The 19,232-nt window shown below is 55.7% G+C and overlaps 2 protein-coding genes across 3 annotated transcripts; both read left to right on the plus strand.

The window, feature by feature from the left end:
* The first annotated feature begins 2,211 nt into the window (after positions 1-2,211).
* On the plus strand, positions 2,212-3,713 carry LOC136370510 (thymosin beta-15A homolog). Its single transcript, XM_066333952.1, has 3 exons — positions 2,212-2,380; positions 2,699-2,803; positions 3,212-3,713. The coding sequence occupies exons 2-3, from the start codon at positions 2,704-2,706 to the stop codon at positions 3,247-3,249; spliced, it is 138 nt and encodes a 45-aa protein (XP_066190049.1). The 5' UTR covers positions 2,212-2,380; positions 2,699-2,703; the 3' UTR covers positions 3,250-3,713.
* Positions 3,714-5,715: 2,002 nt separating this feature from the next.
* On the plus strand, positions 5,716-19,232 carry RAB9B (RAB9B, member RAS oncogene family). Of its 2 annotated transcripts, XM_066333956.1 has the most exons (3): positions 13,495-13,524; positions 15,013-15,065; positions 15,942-19,232. In XM_066333956.1, exon 3 carries the CDS (start codon positions 15,977-15,979, stop codon positions 16,580-16,582), a length of 606 nt encoding a protein of 201 aa, XP_066190053.1. In that variant the 5' UTR covers positions 13,495-13,524; positions 15,013-15,065; positions 15,942-15,976; the 3' UTR covers positions 16,583-19,232. The 2 variants fall into 2 exon arrangements, with proteins under 2 accessions (XP_066190054.1, XP_066190053.1); XM_066333957.1 differs by lacking the exons at positions 13,495-13,524; positions 15,013-15,065 and adding an exon at positions 5,716-6,374.

The following is a 19,232-nucleotide window of genomic DNA, read 5'->3' on the forward strand; positions in this document are numbered from 1 at the left end:
ACGTAAAAAAGAAGCTGGTTGTGCAGCAGTTACGGGAGGCTTTGCTAATTTGTCAGGGGGAAAAGCTCTTGCTGGGATATAAGCTCCTTTCTTGTTCTTTGTGCAAGATGGGTTTTAGCAGCTCCCCAGCAGCAGCCCCACCTCTCCCCTGCTGGCAGTGCACAGGGTTGGCTTTAAAGCTGCTCTGGCCGTGGTTTGTACGAGTGTAGTGGTGCCTGTGTGGCTTGAGGAAGGGGGAGCTCCCTTTCCCCTGCCTGCGTGGCCGCCGTGGTGGCTTTGTGCCTAGACAAAGACCCGGGGGTTACAAAGTGCTGCAGCATCAGGAGATGCAACACATTGCCCAGGGGCTGAGCCTTGCCAGTGGCGGGTGCAGCTGGTCTGCTGAAGGGCTGGGAGGATGGTGAGCAGGTTTTTGGGTGCAGCTGGTGCTGGCGAGGAGATGTGCACAGGCAGGGTGGGGATCAGGTTCTTTCGCACTCGCTGCCTGCCAGGGACAAAAGCTACGTCAGACTGCAGCATCCACAAAGGAGAAGCATGTGGAGAACAGGCAAGCAAAGGGGGAAGCTGAGGGGAAGGTGAGCACAGCCAGAGAGTAAACACATGGTAAAACACTTGTCTGGCTATTTGCATGAAGGCAAAAAGGATTTCCTGTGTTCATTTTGAAACCGAATGGATGTTTTAGTTCTCCCTGGCTGTGCAGGGAAGACGAGCCTTTTCTCGCTGAGGCTGGGCTGTGTGATGCAGGCTCTGCTGGGTGGGTTTGAAGGATGCTCGTGAAGGCAGCCGTGCCTGGGCTTTTGCAGCTCCTGGCTCTGTGGCACTGTCCAAACATGGCCCTGCTGGGGCCAAATCAGAGCTGCTCTGGGAGCAGCCTGGCCTGGAGCTTTGCCTGCAGCCTCTCCCTCCCTTCCTCCCCCAGGCACAGGAATGGGAGGCTGTTTGCCATCCAGATTCCTCTCGGAGGAGCAGCCTGGCCTTAGATCTTGGCCTTTGTCTTTTCAGCATTTGCCAACTCTTGGTGTTTCTTGAATTCAGAGTCCATATTCTGCCTGGAGCAAGAAGGTGCCTCAGGGCTCGTGGCAAAGGGCCACCTCCGGCCGTGACCTGCTGTCGCTGGATAGCACCAGTCCCTCCTGCCAAGACGGCAGTCGTCTTGCTAAAGAACACAAAGCAAGTGTTCCCTCCGGATTGCTGGAGATTTTCTCTGCAAAATCTCCAGTAAGCCCTGAGCAAAACCCAGAGGCTGGCAGGCCAGGAGGAGGTGAGAGCTGTTGCAGCACAAGCTGCTACCCCTTGGTGCTCTATAACAGGTTCCTGTTCACCATGGCACCAAGATTTCTGCAGAAGGGTTTTGGCAAGCCTCAGCTGCAGTCAGGATGCTTTTCTTTTTGCCTCCTCTCCTTCCCCTCATTTCCTTCAGCACCTACAGGACCCTCCTGGCCCTCTAGCCCCTCTCTATCCTGGTGGCCAGCATGCAAGTGTTCCCTTAGACTGCCACTATCCTTCCTGCTGGGATCAGACAGGCTGCCTGCACTTCCCCTTGGCTTTTTCCTACCAAAGGTGTTTATTCCACTTGCACACCAGCCCATCTGCACAGTTGGGGCTGCTCCCCAGGCTTGCTGCAGCCAAGCACGAGCCTGTGAGTGTGGTCAGCTTCTCGTCCGCCCATGCTGCTTCTTTAGCGGATCTCTCCGGGAAGTGCTGTGGCCAAAGGCAATGGATGAGCTGAGCAGTGGCCAAGCATCTCTCACAGGTGTGAGAAGAGGGTACAGGCTTTAGCCCAAGGCTTGCTTTATTCAAGTTCTGCTTCAGCAGTGGGAGCATCCCTGGGTGCACACACAGACCAAAGCTGCCTCCTTGCTGTGGGTCACCTCCTTCTGGTGGGTTGAGGCCGGGACAGTGACTTTGGAGCCATCTGGTCTCATAGCGACCAGCCTGCTGCCCCTCACACCGGGCACCCAGCAGCGTGTGCGCACCGGAGTGGCAGCGAGAACCACGCCCGTACTGTGGGGGCAGCATGAGCTGTGTGTGAGGGGCTGTGTGCTGTGTGCTGTGAGGCGGTGTGTGGCCCGTGTCCCCGTCCCGGTGACGCCTCACTCGCCGTCTCCCTCTCCCCCGTCCCCCTCCCTCAGGCTCGGCCCCGCTCGCGCCCCCGTCGCGCGGCACGGCGGGAACGGCCGCCCCCTGGCGGGCCGCGCGCTTCCCGGCGGGCGGGCAGCCAATGGGCGCGCGGGCTGGGCGGCGGCCGGGGTATAAAAGGCTCCGCCCCGCGCGCCGCGCGCTCCAGACTCACCTGGACGCGCAAGGAGCGGGATCGCTATCGGTACCGGCAGCAACCGCACGCCACATCCACCGCACGTCGCACCGTACAGCGCCGCAGGTACGGGCTGCGCCGCCGAGGGGGGCCCCGGATAGCGCTGCAGCGAGGAGGGACTCGCCGGGGCGCCCCGGGGCGGGGGCTGCGGGCGCGGCGGGTCCCGGGGGGACGTGGCTGCCTGCTGCGGGGAGGGTTCCCCCGGCCTGTGCGGGCACCGGGGCGCCGCTCCGCACGGCTGCCCGGGCCCGGGGAGCGGCGCGGTGCCCGGGGCGGCGGCGCGCCCCGCCCTGCGCTATTGTCCGCGGCGGGGGCCGGGGGGGGCCGGGCCGCCTTTGTCTCCCCGTCCCCATCCCTCGGCTCACTGCGGCCGGGGTCTCGCAGGCAAAATGTGCGACAAACCAGACCTCTCGGAGGTGGAGAAATTCGACAAAAAGAAGCTGAAGAAAACCAACACGGAGGAGAAGAACACGCTGCCCTCCAAGGAGAGTGAGTGCGGGGCCGGGGGCTGTCGGGGCAGGAGGCAGTGCCTTCGGGGGCCGGTCTCACCGCCGGGGCCGAGGGGCGGTTTGAGGCGGCGGGGCTCTGGCCCGGGGAAAGCCACGGGCAGAGGTGTGTTGAGCCCGGGGCAGCGGGCATGGGCACTCGGAGAGGGCTGTTGAATCAAATTGGTCCCTCAGGGCATCGCTTTCCTGCGGACAGGTGTCCGACTTGCTACCGTGCACACGTGTGGCATGTCGTCTTCTAGCCTGTTAAACCGCCCCGCTTGGGATAAAGCCACGAAATTGGCCACCAGGGCCTGAGTGAATCCTCTGAAATCTACTCCAGTTTGTGCTTCCACAAAAAAAAAAAAAAAAAAAAATCACTAGAGATTAATGAGCCTCTATTCTCTTGCAGCTATTGAGCAGGAGAAGGAATGTGTGAAATCTTCCTAGAGAGAGATCGCCTGGCAGGAAGAGCAACTACTTAATTATTTTGCTTTGAAATGAATCATGTGGGTTTTTTTAAATTTACATCACGTACATGTATAGAAAACAGCTGTATCACCTAACACACTGTCCCACTTTGCTGGCAGCTTTGGCAGGTGGGGGGACAAAGCGTGGTCCTCTCAGTCCATCAGTAGCCTGACTCGATGCCATGTCTCTGCTGCTCAGCTGCCTCCTGTGACAGCACTGATCTAGCTCTAATGCAGTGGGGAGATGAGCAAGGGCCACAGTGGCTTCTGGGCATGGACCCCTTCTGCCTGGGGGAGTGGGGAACCTTTCTGGCCTCACCTCCAGCCTGGGTCTGTCTTGCATATTCTTCACTGACAGTGTTCTGTAGCCTCACTCACAGTTTTTTGTCTTCCTTGGGGGAAAAATGAGAAGTTTATTATAAAATAAAAAATTGTAATGATCTACCTATGGCTCGTGGCTTCTTCCCTGATAAAGGTTCTGGGTGTAGCTTGGCTTGCCCTGGAGGGTGGGGAGGTCTCTGCCTGGTGCAGCAGCAGTGCTGGTTGCTGAGAGGGTGATGTGGGATGGTTCCCTGCAGGGTGAATCCAGCTTGGTGTGCTCACTTGGGGATCAGTTCCTGGGGGAGAACTGGAAGCATTTCTGGCATGATCATGGCCACTGTGCTCCACCACCACTGTGGTTTCTTGGTGCATCTAAAAGCAGAAGCTAACCTCAGTCTTGCTGCCCATGTGAAGGCTGAGCCTCCTGCCTTGGAAAACTTGGTGTCCCCTGCCTAAAACCTTGTGCAGCTGGGCTGCTGCCTTGTCAGCTTGGCTGGAGGTGCTGGCCCGGGTCCTGCTGGTGTGACCAGGCCAGCTCTGCCCACTCAGTTCTTGGAGCGCAGTTCTCCCATTGCTGCATGGCACTGCCCTTTTGTTCCCCTTGAGCCAACCTCCACCCCTACCCTTCACTGAAGGTGGTTTTTGCAGCCCTGTAAGGATGGGTTTAAATGCAGTAAATCCCTTGGTACTCTCTGGGCTGATCCCAGCCCTGCCTTGCAGAAGTGGAGATTCCCAGGTCCTGCAGCTGGCCACCTGCACAGTGCGGGTCCTCCACCTGGCCTGTGGGGTCACTGGACACACCAGGCCACTTATAGAGGAGGTGGAGGCAGACTAACCAAAAGTGGCCAGCTAAGTTTTGGTCAGTGTTCCTAAGGAGCCTGGTCATCTGGGGACATACACGGGGCTGTTGCTCCTGTCTGGACATGGTGCCTATCTGCCTCGTGCCTCCACCCACGCTGCCTGCCAAGGACTGCAAATAACACTGCCTGTGTGGTTGCCACTGCCTCCACCCCTTAAAAAGCAGAACTGAAAAAGCTGCAGGTAAGAGTTTGGTGTTTGTGCGCTGTCAGGGCAGCGGATGGGGTTTTCCATGGGGTGATGGCAGTGGGCAGCAATGCAGAGGCCCAGCTGGGGCTGCTGCTATGTTGGGCTGAGCACTGGGAAGCACATGCCAGGGTGGCTGTGCTCCTTCAGCACCCTGATGTCCCCAGGACAGAACCCTATCCTGGAGGTGGGAATCTTTTCCCAGTGCCAACAGCCAGGGTGGTTTGTCAGGGTGGCAATGTGTCCCTGCTCAGGAGTGGTTTTCTCATAGAGCAGGGACAGGTGGATAAAGCCAGCCTGAACCCTTTCCTCATCCTGAGAGCCAGAGGCTGAGTCGAACCAAGTGAAGCTTTTGGGAAGGAAACACAAAGCGGCAGTGCTGATCTCCCCTCCTCAGTGCTGTTTTTGGGGGCAGGGAGGTGTCAGTGGCTGCCCAGAGCACCTTGGCTGCTCCTGACACCGCCCCGCTGCCTCTCTCTGCTACATTCTGCAACGGGCCCCTCTGCAGGCCTGGAAAAGCACCAGGGTAAAGCACCGGGGTACTTATCTCTCCCTGAGTCACATGGACATCTGCAAGGCCACAGCAGGAGTGTCCCCTCCCTGGTGCTGCTGTGCTTACAATAACTTCCCCCTCACCCTGTGCTGTGCACACAGGCAGCAGAGTCCGCCGGATGGGCTGGGCACCCCAGTCCTATAAAGCCAGCTGGTTTGCCAGCCAGGGCCAGGGCTGTGGGTTGCTCTATGAGGAAGGGTGGCTGGTGCCAGAAGCTGGCGATGCTCCAGCATTAACCCAGAGCCTGTGGAAGCAGCCCATAGGGACCCCCATGCATTCTGCAGAGCCATAGAAGGGTTGATGCATCTGGGTTTGGGTTGCTTTTTCACTGCAGCCAATCTGGGCATGTAGCAATAGAGATTTAGACATGGGTTAAGTGCTAGCACAGCCAGGTCTGTGCCCCAAGGAAACTACCCCAGGGGCTTGCAGTCCCAGCCCAGACCCAGGGACATCAGTTGGAGCTGGGAGCAGCTCCCCAGCAAACACATCTCCATGTGTCTTATGGTCAGTGTCCTGTGTTCACCTAAAATGAGGGCAGCCTAGGCACTTTTCCCAAGCACATCCCTGCCAAAAGGAAGTACCAGAACACATTGTCTAAGTGCTCTATCTGCACACCTAAATAAATGCCCTATCCTCAAGGCTGAGGGTAAAGAGTTACCTATTTTACTAACCAGTATCCAAAATGTCCTTGTTGCCAGCAGAGTGTGAGCCAGTAAGGGGAGAACCATTACCAAAAAGCCTTTCACGTCAGCACTTTCCCTCTCTATCCCAGAGCTTCACCTTTTCACTCTGGCAAACATGGGCCCACAGCTGCCAGGGGTATGGGAGGCCAGGACACCTGCCACACTGATGTCCCCTAGAAATGTGGTGGCTTGAGCAGCATGAACTGCCCCAGCAGGCAGCCATGCACAGAAGATGCCATCCCAGGAGCTGGGCCTTCCTGGCAGGGCTCTGTGACCCTTCTCTCACTGGGCAGCAGGTGAGTTACTCATGTCAGCCCCTCTTGGCAATGCCAGGAGAATATAATCCATGCCTCTCCCATCCAGGGCCCGTCCTGCTGCTTCTGGGTGGTTTCCTCCCATGCTCAATGAGATGGTGAGCCGTGGCCTCACTGCAGAGGAGGGAGGAGAAGGCTGAGTCACCATCAGGAGGAACTTGGGCAAATACCTGGTGATCAGCAGCATGAGGTGAATTCAGATCAGGGCTTGTGGCTGGGATGTGTGTCTGCCCCTGCCACTGCTCCATCCCCTCTGACTCACACAGGAGAGGATTTGGCCCAACACACATGTGGAGGATCGTAACCCCATCTCTGGCAGGAGGTGACTGAGTCAGCCTGTGCATGGCCCTGTACTGGACTCCCCTGTGCCCCATGGCTCCTTGCCAGTCTGTGGCACCTTCCTCATGTCCCACAGCACCACGCTGGTTTGTGGCACAACTCACCCAGGGCAAGGGAGGCTTTTGCACTCTGGAAGCCGGGGTTTTCTCTTTGCCACTCCAGGCCCCAGGAATGCAGCAGAAAGTGGTGAGAGCCAAGAGGTGTCAGTGGTCAAGGCCTAAGGCAGCTCCTGAATGCCAGGAAATTCCCAGCCTCAACCTGAACTGCGGATGAAGCAAGCAAGCCTTTTGCAGGTGTGTATTTGGCACCTGAGAGCCAAATCTCAGAGCAAACAGAATAAGGTGAAGCCAGGCTGCACAGACAGGTGAATGCTGCAGCTCCCCAGTGAGTGTATCCTGCCCATCCTCACCTCCCTGTTCCCTGCATCCCTGAGGAAAACATGTCACCACCTCTGTGTCACTTGGGTTGGCCTTTTCCTGCCAGGACTCTGCTGCCTGCACAGACACATTGCTAAGCACAGAGCTCAAACCACCCACGGTGGCTCAGGTTGAGAGGGGAAGCAAGGGGCAGCAAGCATGAGCTGCCAGGGGAAACCTCTGCCGGGAGTATTTGGGGGGACCTGTACGTGGGGATAGTTAAAGAGCAAAGCACGTGGCTGTAAAAGAGAAAGGCAGAAGAGAAGAAGCAAGAGTGGGAAAATGAAAGTGTTGTGTGGGCTAATGACCACAGCCCTTTTGCAAGGGAGCTTATAGTAGGCCACCATGGTGTGTGGGAGTTGTGTGTGATGGGGCCACTTGGTGACATGGGAAGGATGGACAGACAAGCTATCCCCATCTCCTCCTGGTGGGGAGGAGCACTGTGCTGAAGAACACCCATGGCCATGGGGAGGGAAGCTATTGTCCCTTTGCACCCACAAAGACATAAACCCTTGGACATCTGTGCTGGGAAACCGGCCTGTGAGCTGCACACACTCAGCACAACCCAACACTTTCTCCAGCAATGCAAAAATTATTCCTGCTCTTGAAATCATGCCCTGGAGGGCAGGTTTACCAGCAGGAGCTTACTCATCCCTTGCCAAGGAGTGCTCAGCATGAGTAGCGATGAACCGGGAGCACGCAGAGCTTCCTGCTCGGGACCAGGCTCCGGCCAGCACCTGGCTCTAAACAAAGCCGGGAAGGCACGCACGGAGCGCCCCTGCATTTGCCGGGGCTGTGGCCGGCCCGAGGCGCGGGTGGCAGCAGCCTGGCTGCGTGCCTCGGCCGGGCGGCACACGCTGCTGGCCCCCGCCGGGGATGCCGAGCTCTCGGGGAGCTCCCAGCCCGCTGCTGACAGCGGAACTCAGCGCTCACTTCTGGCACCCCCGGCTGCATTCTGCAGATTCCCGCGGGCCTGAGGGGCCGTGCCCGGAGCTGCGGCACATATGCCCCTTGCGGGAACGCGGCTCCGGTGTCTGCGGAGCGCCCGCACTTGCACCCGAGCCGGGGCAGCTGACGGAGCAGAGGAGCGCTTTATTTTAGGAAGCAGCTGGCTCACACAGGAGACATTGTTTATCATCTTTCTTGCTTCTGGTGTTTTATTACAAAGGATTATGGCATGAAAAGCCATTTTGTTCCCCTGTTCCCAATGCAGAGCCTCCTCTCCATGATTTATTCCTCTCCACAGGCAACAGCTGGGGTATGACATCCCAGGAAGTGGAGGGGAAGATAAGGTGGAGGCTCAAACGCGTGGCAGTGTTGGCAGCAGGGATGCACCCAATGCCTAAGTCATGGCACAGCGGTCAGGAGTTTGCCAGGGGTACCTGAGATTGCTCATGCACCTTCATGATGTGAGGGGTGGAAAATCAAAATCAAAGCCTTTCCACGGTGGGTAAGAAAACGTCACCTCACTCCGTCTGAAAAGGGCAGAGATCACTGTCCTCTCCTGGGACACTGCTGTCCCCAAACCTGTGTGTCCCACTGCCAGTGCTGGTGACGTCTTGTGGCATCACAGACCCAAACCTACCTGGATGAACCTGTATGGGAATCTCCTGCTGCCCACGGGGAACTTGGAGCCAGGCTGGGCACAGCATGGTGCAGGGTATGAGCAGTGGCTGGAGTGCAGGGTACAAACTGGGGGGTCAGCTTGGGAATATGATCCTTTGCCACTCCCTCCAGAATTACCTTCATGCAGGGCAGAGGCACATCCAGAGCCACAGTAGGAGCAGCTTCTCTCCGTCCCTCTGTCCAGATACTTTCTTTGCCAGGTGACAGCCAGGATACCATGTGGCCCCCTGTCCTCTTCCTCTGCCCCTGCTGCCATGTGCCTTTCCTGTGGGTCCCACAGCAGAGTCCATGGCAGCACAGGCTGAACTCCCTTCTGCCTGGCTCTGAGACAGTGCCTGATTCCCCTGTGGTTTTACAGGAACCAGCTCTGGAGCCATGGGCATCAGACAAACATGTTGCAACAGATGCTTTGTGCTGTCTCCCGAAGGCGCATCCTGTCTGTGCACCTACATCAGGGTAGAACAATGTCTGGTGCTGCCTCCTATGGTGCTACCTGCTCTGCCACCTTGTCATTTATTATGTCCCTAAACCCAGCCAAGGGGTTCTGGGGAAGAGCTGGGGATGGGCAGGGAGGTGAGTGCAGTGGTGTGTGGCTCAGTCACTGCCACGCCTGTGGTTGCACTGAAGCTGGGACAAGCCCCTGCCTGCAGTGTTGTGTCTGGGAGGCAGCTCTGCAGCCCAGGCATGTCCCCCTCCCTGCTGCCTTAGACCAGCTCACAAAAACAGCACAGGTCACTTCTTTAGGGCAAGTTGGGCTGTGTGGAGTAGAGGGGGATGAACCACAGGGTCTTCCCCAGCTTTGCTCCACCTATGGAGCTCCTTCCTGGGGAAGGAAATAGATGATGGGGTACCTGGCAACCTGTTCAGAGATGTAGGCTCAGGGCAAATTGGGGTGGCCAAGGCTAGGGGTGGTAGGACTGCTCAGAGGATTCCTGTGCTGGAAAGTGTTTCAGAGCAGATGCCACGGGCTGGAGCTGCTGCTGGGCACATGCCTTGGAGAAGCAGCTGCAGAGCCATGCACCGGTGCTGGAACAAAGGAAGAGGCCCAAGCCCCAGCTGCAGCACGGGACGTGTGATGAATTAATCGGGGCATGAGCTGGCAGCATTGTGTGACCACAGGCTGGCAGGGGGTCGAAGCTGGATCAGAGGTCCTCACCTTGGCACCAGCTTCCTGTTGTTCACCCTAACTCCCAGGGCTGGCAGTGAGAGCCAAGCAGCTGCACATGTGATGTAGCCTCTCTGGGCAGGGATGCAGCTGAGCCAGGGGAGTAGAACCTCTCACACTGAAGGAGCCCTGTGCCCTGCAGAGTCCCTGCCCCAGTGCAGCCTCCACAGCACTGGTACTGCTCACCCAGCAGATGGCTCCTGGGCCACGTCCCCATCTCCAGACAAATCCCCCTGGTGCCAGGACCCACAGGCAAGGTCCCACCCTGCTCATGGGGCCAGGGCAGTGCTACTCTCAGCGGGTTCCCAGCAGCACAAGGTCATGCCCAGATAAGCCCATTCCTTAACTTGTGCTAAGTGTGCTTTAGCCATAGTAGTTACTAAAGTAGGCAGCTCCTGTTGGGTCACAGTGTTTGTTGACTGCATTTCTTATCTCTTTACTTTGCTGGGCTTTGGGAACATGTTAGTACAAACCATGGCTCTGTGCTTTGCCCTGGTACTGATGGCCTTGCACTGCTGGGGGAGCTGCCTTGTGGAGAAGATCAGGGAATACATCTCCCTCTCCTTACCCAGGACGGATGTGGGTGGCTTTATTGGGCAGGCTCATGAGGTCCCTGCTCACCCTTACATGGGCTGTTTAAAACTACTAATTAATAACTGGGGGTTTGTCACAGCAATTTGCAGTTTCTGCAGGCAGCTCCTCTCAAGTGTGAGGGCAAGATATCTGTTCAGGGTATCTTGAACTACTCAGGAAAGTGGACTAGCACAGGTAAAGGCATCCAGCACCTGAGAGAATTAAGTGGTGCTGGAGGTCATCTACAGTGATCTAGACAATGGTGGTGTCTCCAACGATCCAGAGGGTGTTCTGTACACAGGCTGTGTGGAGGAAGGTGATCCAGAGTGTCCCAGTGTCATTCTGGCAGCTTGGCAGCAATGTATTGTCCAGATATGAAAAGACCAGCTGTGAAGAAAACCACCTTCTTGGCTTCCAGAACTTTGATGAAATATCTGTTCCCCCTCACCCTATAAGCCAGTGTCTTGGCTGTCAAGGGCACCCCAATAAGTTAGTCCCCTCCTGCCCTGGTCAGAGCGAGAGTGAGCCCCAGATGCATGTGGTGTACTCTATTTCTTCTTGCCTGAACAGGGGAGGAAACAAGCAGTGGGATGGTGAACCCAGCTTTAATCAGAAAGCCCATGTATGAGACATGAGAGGGAAGAGAGCTGTTTAGAGGAGGAGATCCCAAGAGGCTGCTGATATAATTGCTGTAGAGCCATAAGAAGGCAACCATCTTTCAGAACAACCACTATGAGTGCTTAAACCCTACTTCCCAGAAAGCAGCTGGACATCACCTGCTGATGGGAAGTAGAGAATAAATTCTTTGCTTTCCTTAGCTTCTGCATGCAGATTTTGCTTTGGTTTTATTGATCTGCCTTTATCTTGACCCACAAGTTCTTTTCCATCTTACTTTCTCCTTGCCCTATTCTGCTGAGGAAGGGAGTGCTAGAGCAGCTCGGTGGGTAACTGGTGTCCACCACAGATGTCAAATAGGTGGTTGTCCAGCTCAGCAGGACAACCAGACTGTACAGCCACTGGGAACCAAACCAGACCAGGTACATCCCTGCTCAGGTGGGCAAGCGACTCCACCAGCTGCCAGCACCCATGGATTACCCTGGAGTACGCAGAGGCCCCTCGAGCACCAGCACGGTCAGCTGGGGTCACTGGCTATGCGGCGTCTTTGGCTGAGCTGCAGGGACATGCTGTCCTCCCTAAACCCTGCAGGCAGCATCCCCTGAGGATTAGGTGTCTGCCAGGCCTGACAGGGGTGGTGCAGGAAGGCAGAGGATAGCACAGTGCTGCAGCAGAGCACCATGCCTCTGTGCCTTGGCAGGATTTGTCGTGGTGGCTCTTTCTTGTTTAGGATCGGGGCTCACCCCTTACATGCTAAATCAGATCCCTCATCAATAAATACTGGCAAATAACAGGATTGAATGGCTGCCAGGCAAAGGGAACTTGGCAGGGGCAAATATTCCCTGCTCAGAGGTTCACTCCAGCAATGTATAGTCCTGACAGAGCTGGCATGGGAATCTGGACATGGATCTCCCAGTGGGTGGTGCAGGCTGCGTCTGCTGCTGATACAAGCAGCATCCTGCACTTCTGCCCTGGTGCTGCTGTGTACAGTGGTGCCCCAAATGCACCCTGGAGCTCCCACATTTTCCCTGGGCTGCCCTGGTCTCCTACTGCCAACAGCTTCGACCTTGGGCTCTTGTGCTGCCCACCCCCTCCTCAGCCCACTAGGCTTCCCTTGTTCCCTATCTCTTCTGACAGATCACTGAGGCCAGTATTAATATAATCCCAGGCTTAATTTAAATCCTCCTCCCATCTCATGCTTTCCCGGGGGGAGAAGGGAATTGATGCACTTTTGTGGTACCCGCTCAGCCCTGGAGCTGATGGAGGATCCAGATGGCCAAAGCCCCAGATATCCGTACCAGGGGTCCCTGCTTTTCCCTCCTTGGAGAAGGTGTCCAAGGCATGTTGCAGCCTCAGTGAGACGTGTCCCCAAGTTTCAAAGGTGTATCCTGGCGAGCACCAGGCACTAGTAGGAAGAATAGTTGATGATGCCAACCACAAGGGAACACACAAGTGGCTGTTGCTCCCCAAAACCCCGCTGCAGCCACTTGGGGCATCTGGTCTCTGCTCTCACCATCTGGGCAAGGCTGGCGTGATCTTGCTAAAATTTTCCCCTTCAACTCTCTGTAATGTTTATATTAGCTGCTTTTCCCCAGAAACCTCCTAGAAGACATTCTCGCTCCTGGTCCCGTGGGCGATTGTGAGGGTGGGGGCGTCTTCGGGCAGCTGTCACTGAAGTGACAAAGTGGGGACAGGGAGACTATGAGAGGAGTGACAGGGGCAGGCAGTGAGGGGGCACAGGGAGGACAGTGAGAGGAATGACAGGGAAGGGCGGTGAGGGGCTGCGGTGCGACATGTGCGACTATGAGGAGACAGGAGATCGGGGAGTGACAGGGACTGGCGTTAAGGGGGCTGCGGAGGCAGGGGACATACAGGGACCATGAGTAGAGTGACAGAGGGGACTGTGAGGGGAGTGCCGGGGGATACTGTGAGGGGCTGCGGGGTGACATGTGTGACATGTTTGGGGAGTGCCAGGGCGAGCAGAGAAGGGCTTCGGGACACAGCGGGACACTGAGGGGTCGGGATATCGAGGAGTCACAGGGCGGGCAGCAAGGGGGCACAGATAGGGCTGTGAGGGGAGAGTGAGAGGGGGCTGAGGAGGCACAGGGCGGACATGCGGGACCGTGAGGGGAGAGGCGGGGGCACCATGAAGGGAGAGGCGGGGGGACCGTGAGATGGTTAAACATGCACAAGGGGCACATGCGGGACCGTGAGGGTACTGGCGGTAGACTGAGGACGCACAGGGCGGACATGCGGGACGGTGAGAGGAGAGGCGATGGGACCATGAGGGGGCTGAGGAGGCACAGGGCGGACATGCGGGACGGCGAAGAGCTATGACCGTGAGGGGCTGCGGCCGTGAGGGGCTGCGACCGTGAGGGGCTGCGGGGCGGGGCCTGCAGGGGGCGGGGCCTGTCTGCGGGGGGCGGGGGCTGCCTGCCGGGGGCGGGGCCTGCCGGCAGGGGGCGGGGCCTGCCGGCAGGGGGCGGGGCCCGGCTGCCGGCGGGAGGCGCGTGCGCGGCGCAGGCGCGGGGCTGAGCGGCACCTGCGCCCCGCGGGCCGGGCGGCGGCGGCGGCGGCCGGAGGGCGGTGAGGGCGGTGAGGGCGAGGTAAGGGCGGGCCCGGCGCCGCCGCCCCCGGCCTGGGCACCCGCGGAGGGGGGGGCTGGAGAGCCGCTCCTTCACCCCGGCCCCTGGTCATGGCCACGGGTCCCCTCGCGGGTGCCGCTCCTCGGCTACGGGCACCTCCCGTGGGGCGGGATGGGACCCGCCGGAGGGTCTCGCCTCCGCCGAGCTGGGGCCTGGGGAGCAGGGGGGAGTCGGGCCCGGCGTGCCCACCCTGCACCGCCCACCCCGCACCACCACACAGGTGCTGGTGCCCTGTGAGAGCGGGTCGGCCCTGCTGCAGTGGGGTTCAGCCTCCAGAATAGCTCGCAACGGGGCCAGCGATGTCAAGGCTGTGTCACGGCTGCAGGCTCTGGAGCAGCCCGACATAACCTATTAGCCATTTTTAAAACGAGTCACTTGCTAAGAGAGCATTTCTAAGGCAGAAACTCTGCTCGGGGTTGATGGCCTGTGCTAAGAGGGGCTTTGGTGACAGTGTCTGTTTTAAACATCCCTCAGGAGGGTTTGGGAAAGGAACAAGGGTATTTAACAGCGCACCTGCTCACGGGGCAGGACTTCCCCAAAGCCTTGGGTCGTGGGGACCTGTGCTGCAGTTCCTGTTTGTATCTTCTGACATTTGCATTTTGGTCTTTGCTTTAGAACTACTGGAACTGCACACACTGCTCCTCAAATAGCCCATCAGGTTAGCACAGCTGTGCTTGGTTTGAGGTGCTTCTGTGCAGGGAAGTGAAATTTGTGAGCCTTTTGTGCAGAAAGTGCAGAAACTCACTTAAAGCAGAAGTTCCTGCTTTTGGCTTTGTGGTAAGCACTGTTTGAAAGGGCTGCAAAAAAGAGCAGAATCAAGGTTGAACAGGACCCCCCGAGGTTAAGGCAGAAAGCAGGGCTTGGCCTGGAAGGAGTGGGAGTGCTGATCTAAGTAGTACCACACACTTGTGCTTCAATGGGTTGGAGATGTCATTGCTAAGCAGCACTACTCATCTCCACCCTTCCCAGGAATGTTGGTAGCAGGTGTAAGCAAGCTCCATGTCTTTTCATACCAGGCAGTTACCAGCTGGCTCACTTTCCTGGTTAGTAGATTCAGGTGCAATCCTCAAATCACCTTCCAGCGTGTGTGAGTAGGCAAGACAAGCAGATCACAGTTATCATCCGCTGGATTGAGGGGAGACACAGGGTGCACAGCCTGTGCTCTCATGTCAGAGCTTCTTCAGTTTATTGTATTCTTACCTGGGGTTCAGCTAAGAACATGCACATTGTACTGGCTCTGCCCTGGCCAGAAATGGGCTCTGCTCCATTTCACTCAGGGCAAGGGAAACTCCTCAGTGCTTTGTTCTTGCTGTTTTACTCCAGCCATCAGTACAACATGTGCAAGTTCCTTGAGCTCTGCCGTTGTCCTTCCAGCCTCGATCAGCATCACAAACTGAAAGACAACGAAGGCAGCTCTGATAACCTTGATAACTGATATTTGTTTTTTAGTGACTGTTACACTGGAGGAGGGTGTTCCCTGGACAGCCCTGGAGACGGAGCAGGTACAGTACAACAGCCAAACAAACCTCTCTTTCCATGGCAGCCCTTTACCTTAGCCTGCAGGGTGTCCCTGGCAGGGGAGGGGATGCATTGGCACTTGGCCTTGAGGGTGCTGACTAAGGAACCTGTGGTGTCTGGGTTGTTGCAATGTGAACTTGCAGCTGAGCCCGAGCAAACCTGTGCTGTGACAGGCATTGCCAGCAAACAGCAGCTGGTTCCCTGTGCCTGGGAAACCCCTTCCCAGCCATGGAGATCACGCGCAGCTCTGCTGGCAAGGTGAGTCAGCATCCTCAGGGTGATTAAGAACTGGCTTGACAAATTACTTGTACTGGTGTTGGACCTGCATGTCTATTACATCCTTCCACTAGAGCGAGTCAGAGAGAAGAAATTGTTTAGCTGGTGATGGTAATGTGGAAAGGACGGCCTGGTGATGGCCACCCCTGGTGATTTTGCTGTTTCTGTGACAGCCTCACAGGATGCAGGCCCGGAGAGATTTTTTTTATGTAGTGATGATGTGTTTGGAAACACTGGACAAGCTTTCTGATACAGAGTTTTCAGCAAAAGTAGTGTAATTGACGCTAAAGTCACAACAGTTGTTTTTACTTTTCACTTAAAGGATTCACACTTAAAGGAGTCATGTGCTGCATTCATTTTGGACCTGATGGAGGACTTGAGTGCCTGAAAGTTTGTCCAGTTCCCAGCTCTAAGCTCTCTAATAAGAAAGATTAGGATAATAAGATCTCTCTAAAAAGAGACATCACCTCCTTTATACCAAACTTCCGAAATGGGGATGCAAATACTATATTCTGTTCTCTGTGTGTCTTTATGCAGAGCCCACAAGTCATGTGGCTGTTTTGTACTCTTTCTGAACCCCGCAGATTGCCTGGGTACCCTGCCCCTCGGTCCTGCTGCAATGAGTGGGAAGTCCTTGCTCCTAAAGGTCATTCTCCTCGGAGATGGTGGAGTTGGGAAGAGCTCCCTGATGAATCGGTACGTCACCAACAAGTTTGACTCTCAGGCGTTCCACACAATCGGGGTGGAGTTCCTGAACCGGGACCTGGAGGTGGACGGGCGTTTTGTGACCCTCCAGATTTGGGACACTGCAGGACAGGAGAGGTTCAAGAGCCTGCGGACGCCCTTTTACCGGGGAGCAGACTGCTGCCTGCTGACCTTCAGCGTGGATGACCGGCAGAGCTTTGAGAACCTCAGTAACTGGCAGAAGGAGTTTATCTATTATGCTGATGTGAAGGACCCTGAACACTTCCCGTTTGTAGTCCTGGGCAACAAGATAGACAAACTGGAGAGACAGGTGAGCACAGAGGAGGCCCGGGCCTGGTGCATGGAAAATGGTAACTATCCGTACCTGGAGACTAGTGCCAAGGATGACACCAATGTAACGGTGGCCTTTGAGGAAGCTGTGCGACAGGTGCTGGCAGTGGAGGAGCAGCTGGAGCACTGCATGCTGGGCCACACCATTGACCTGAACTCCAGCTCCAAATCAGGCTCTTCCTGTTGTTGAGAGTGGCTGCTGCTTTGGGAGCGGTGCTGGAGCCAGCAGCTGGATTGGAACACACCTGAGCAGCCCTGTGGCACTCTGAGGAGAGTGGTCACAAGGACAAGAGGTGGTTTGCTCACTGGGGAGCTGCAGCCTCACCATCTGAATCCTGCCTGGAGTTTTCAGGCACAGAGCATGTATCTGCAGGAGGGAGCTGCTAACAGAGCATGTGAGTGTAGTCTTGCTTCCATCTCTGCCTGTTTTAGCAGGTTTAAAGGGCTGAGGTAAAGTCCTTTAAATTCCCTAAAGACAACAGGTATTTGTTCTGTACCAAGAACCGCCTGCAGAGCAAAGCTGAGAGCATCCTAGACACTGAAGTATTTTAGTCCTGAACTAAAAAAAAATATTAGACCCACTCATGACCATACTGCCAAAGGAAATCCCGCTCAGCATAATGAACAAAACCTGTCGTAAAGACTCTGGCCCATGTAACTGTGAGAAAGCCAAATACTGGAGTGGCTGGGGTGTGTGTCTGTTGTTTGGGATAAGTGCATTATGTCCTGAGGCTGAATTGTGATGAGGATTGTTAGAGCTCTGACCTGAAGCAACATATGAAGGAGAGTTGGGCTTGTGTTTGAATGTGACAACATTGTTACTTCATAGCTGCCTATTTCTGGCTGTTTTTCCTCACCTCTTACTTTGTCTTGTGTGAGTGTTATTTTTTTTGGAGAGACTGTCTACTTGTTGTTTAATCATGTTTCCTTGTCTCTTATGGAAGCTCAGCCTGAAGCCCTGGGTGAAAAACACTGATGTGGATGCTTGCTGGGTCATCTCAAAGGGCTGCTCAGGAGATCTGGAGTGTGACACTTCAGCTGGTTTCTGTCACAAGTAATCACTGTGTTCAGGTGATGTGCTCTAGCAGACCAGATGGCAGGTGGGCTGCCTCCTGGGTGTGCAGGTGGCTGGGGGACTCATGCATGGTCAGCTGTTAAACCCACTCACTGTCTGGCACCAGTGACCACTGTGCCTCTCTGGCTGGCAATCCATGCCTTCAGTTGCTGTAGCATGGATGTTCCCATCTGAATGCTGCAGCATGGGGCCATTCCCCTGTTGTGTCAGGCACAGTGCTGCTGGGCACAGTTAGCTCACACCATCATCCTGGCCCTTGATCCCTCGTGGGAAATCCAGGATGTTTTATCTGTAATTCCTATGACAGACTGGTCAAGTGTCTGCTTGGTTAACTGACTGCTGTGTTCAGTCCAGTGGGGAGAAAGCTGCACCACTTCATCTGTTCAAGGTGGCTGAAAAATGAGCATGAGGGGACCAAGGAACCTTCTGGAAGGGATGCCAGGCTTTGCTCCCATCTCCTGCCCTCTGCTAGGTGTTAGTCCCAGGCTGGCCGTGTAGCAGAGATGAGCTTGCTGACTGCTGTCTTTGCCTTTCAAACCTTGTGCCCTGTAACCTCCCATGCAAGCATTTGGCCAAAGCTGTGACTGCCCACAGGCACGTAGGAGCCTGCCCTGAGCACGTATCCTCTGGCTGCTGGCTGTGATTCCCACTGTGATCAGCTGCTGGATGGTAAATTTTGTAGCTCAAATCAAGCAACCCTCCCTTAAACTGTGCTTTAGAGCAGGGCAGTCTCTGCCCTGTGCTGGCAGCTTGTCCCCATCATGGCACAGTCTCTGAGCATGCAGAGTGTGAGCATTCCCCTATTCCTATGGGTAACCCAGGGGGATCTTGCTCTAATCTGCAAGGCAACCATGTGTGGAAGGGACTGGAGTATTAATGCTTTAGGGGGATCCAATTCCTAACAGGCCTGAGCAATTGTATTCATGGGAAGTGAATGCTACCGAGGCAGCTCTTGCAGTCTCTGGAAAAACATGTCCCTTTAGGAGAAGGTTCTGCCTCTGTAGGTGAAAGAGATTTTTACAGGATGTTATTGTTACTGTTTATTTAACTGTGTCTGACCTCCTGAGGCCTCTAGCTTTTTCTTCATTAGCACTGCTTGATATTTCCTTCAAGATCCCAAGCTCTGTGACCTGTGGTTGCAGTTTCCATCCCTGAACAGCCTCATTCCCTGGAGCTGGTTTGCAGAGGGGCTCAGGGTCAGAACAGACTCAAGCCCCCATGTGCTGGCTGGCCCTGCCAGGGGGCTGCTGAGGGAGCTCCCTGCACATGAAACTGCCACTGCCCCATGGATCTCCTGGGGTCTGTGTGAGGACTGGCACCTCCTATGGAAGAGGGCAGAGATTCAGCATGCCCCAGTGCAGGAGGCACATGTGCAGCTGTTTGCAGCACCCTGTGCATGTCAATGCTGGTAGCTAAAGCTCAAGAGCCTCATTGTGCACGTGTTACACAGCACCTTTTATTTCTAGCAGGCATTGGATCATTGACTTGTTTTATATTAAAACCTCCCCTATTATATTAGGCTTACGTGGTTTTTTTTTAAAGGTAGAGTATAATATATTTCAATTGTTTAATTTATTTTAAACGAAACGCACAATTCCCAAAGGAACGAGATTTTGAATTCTGTTGCAAGTTCAGTGCCAACAGCCATCCCTTCCCCTGTGTTCACTCGTGCTGCTGCGGTTGTTGCTATTGCTACAGAACTGGAATTGTAAAACCAAGATTCTACCTTTATTTAAGCAAATAAAACATGGATGTATTCAAGTGA

Source organism: Sylvia atricapilla, chromosome 21, assembly GCF_009819655.1.
Source record: "Sylvia atricapilla isolate bSylAtr1 chromosome 21, bSylAtr1.pri, whole genome shotgun sequence".
In the NCBI taxonomy this organism is placed as follows: Eukaryota; Metazoa; Chordata; class Aves; order Passeriformes; family Sylviidae; genus Sylvia; species Sylvia atricapilla.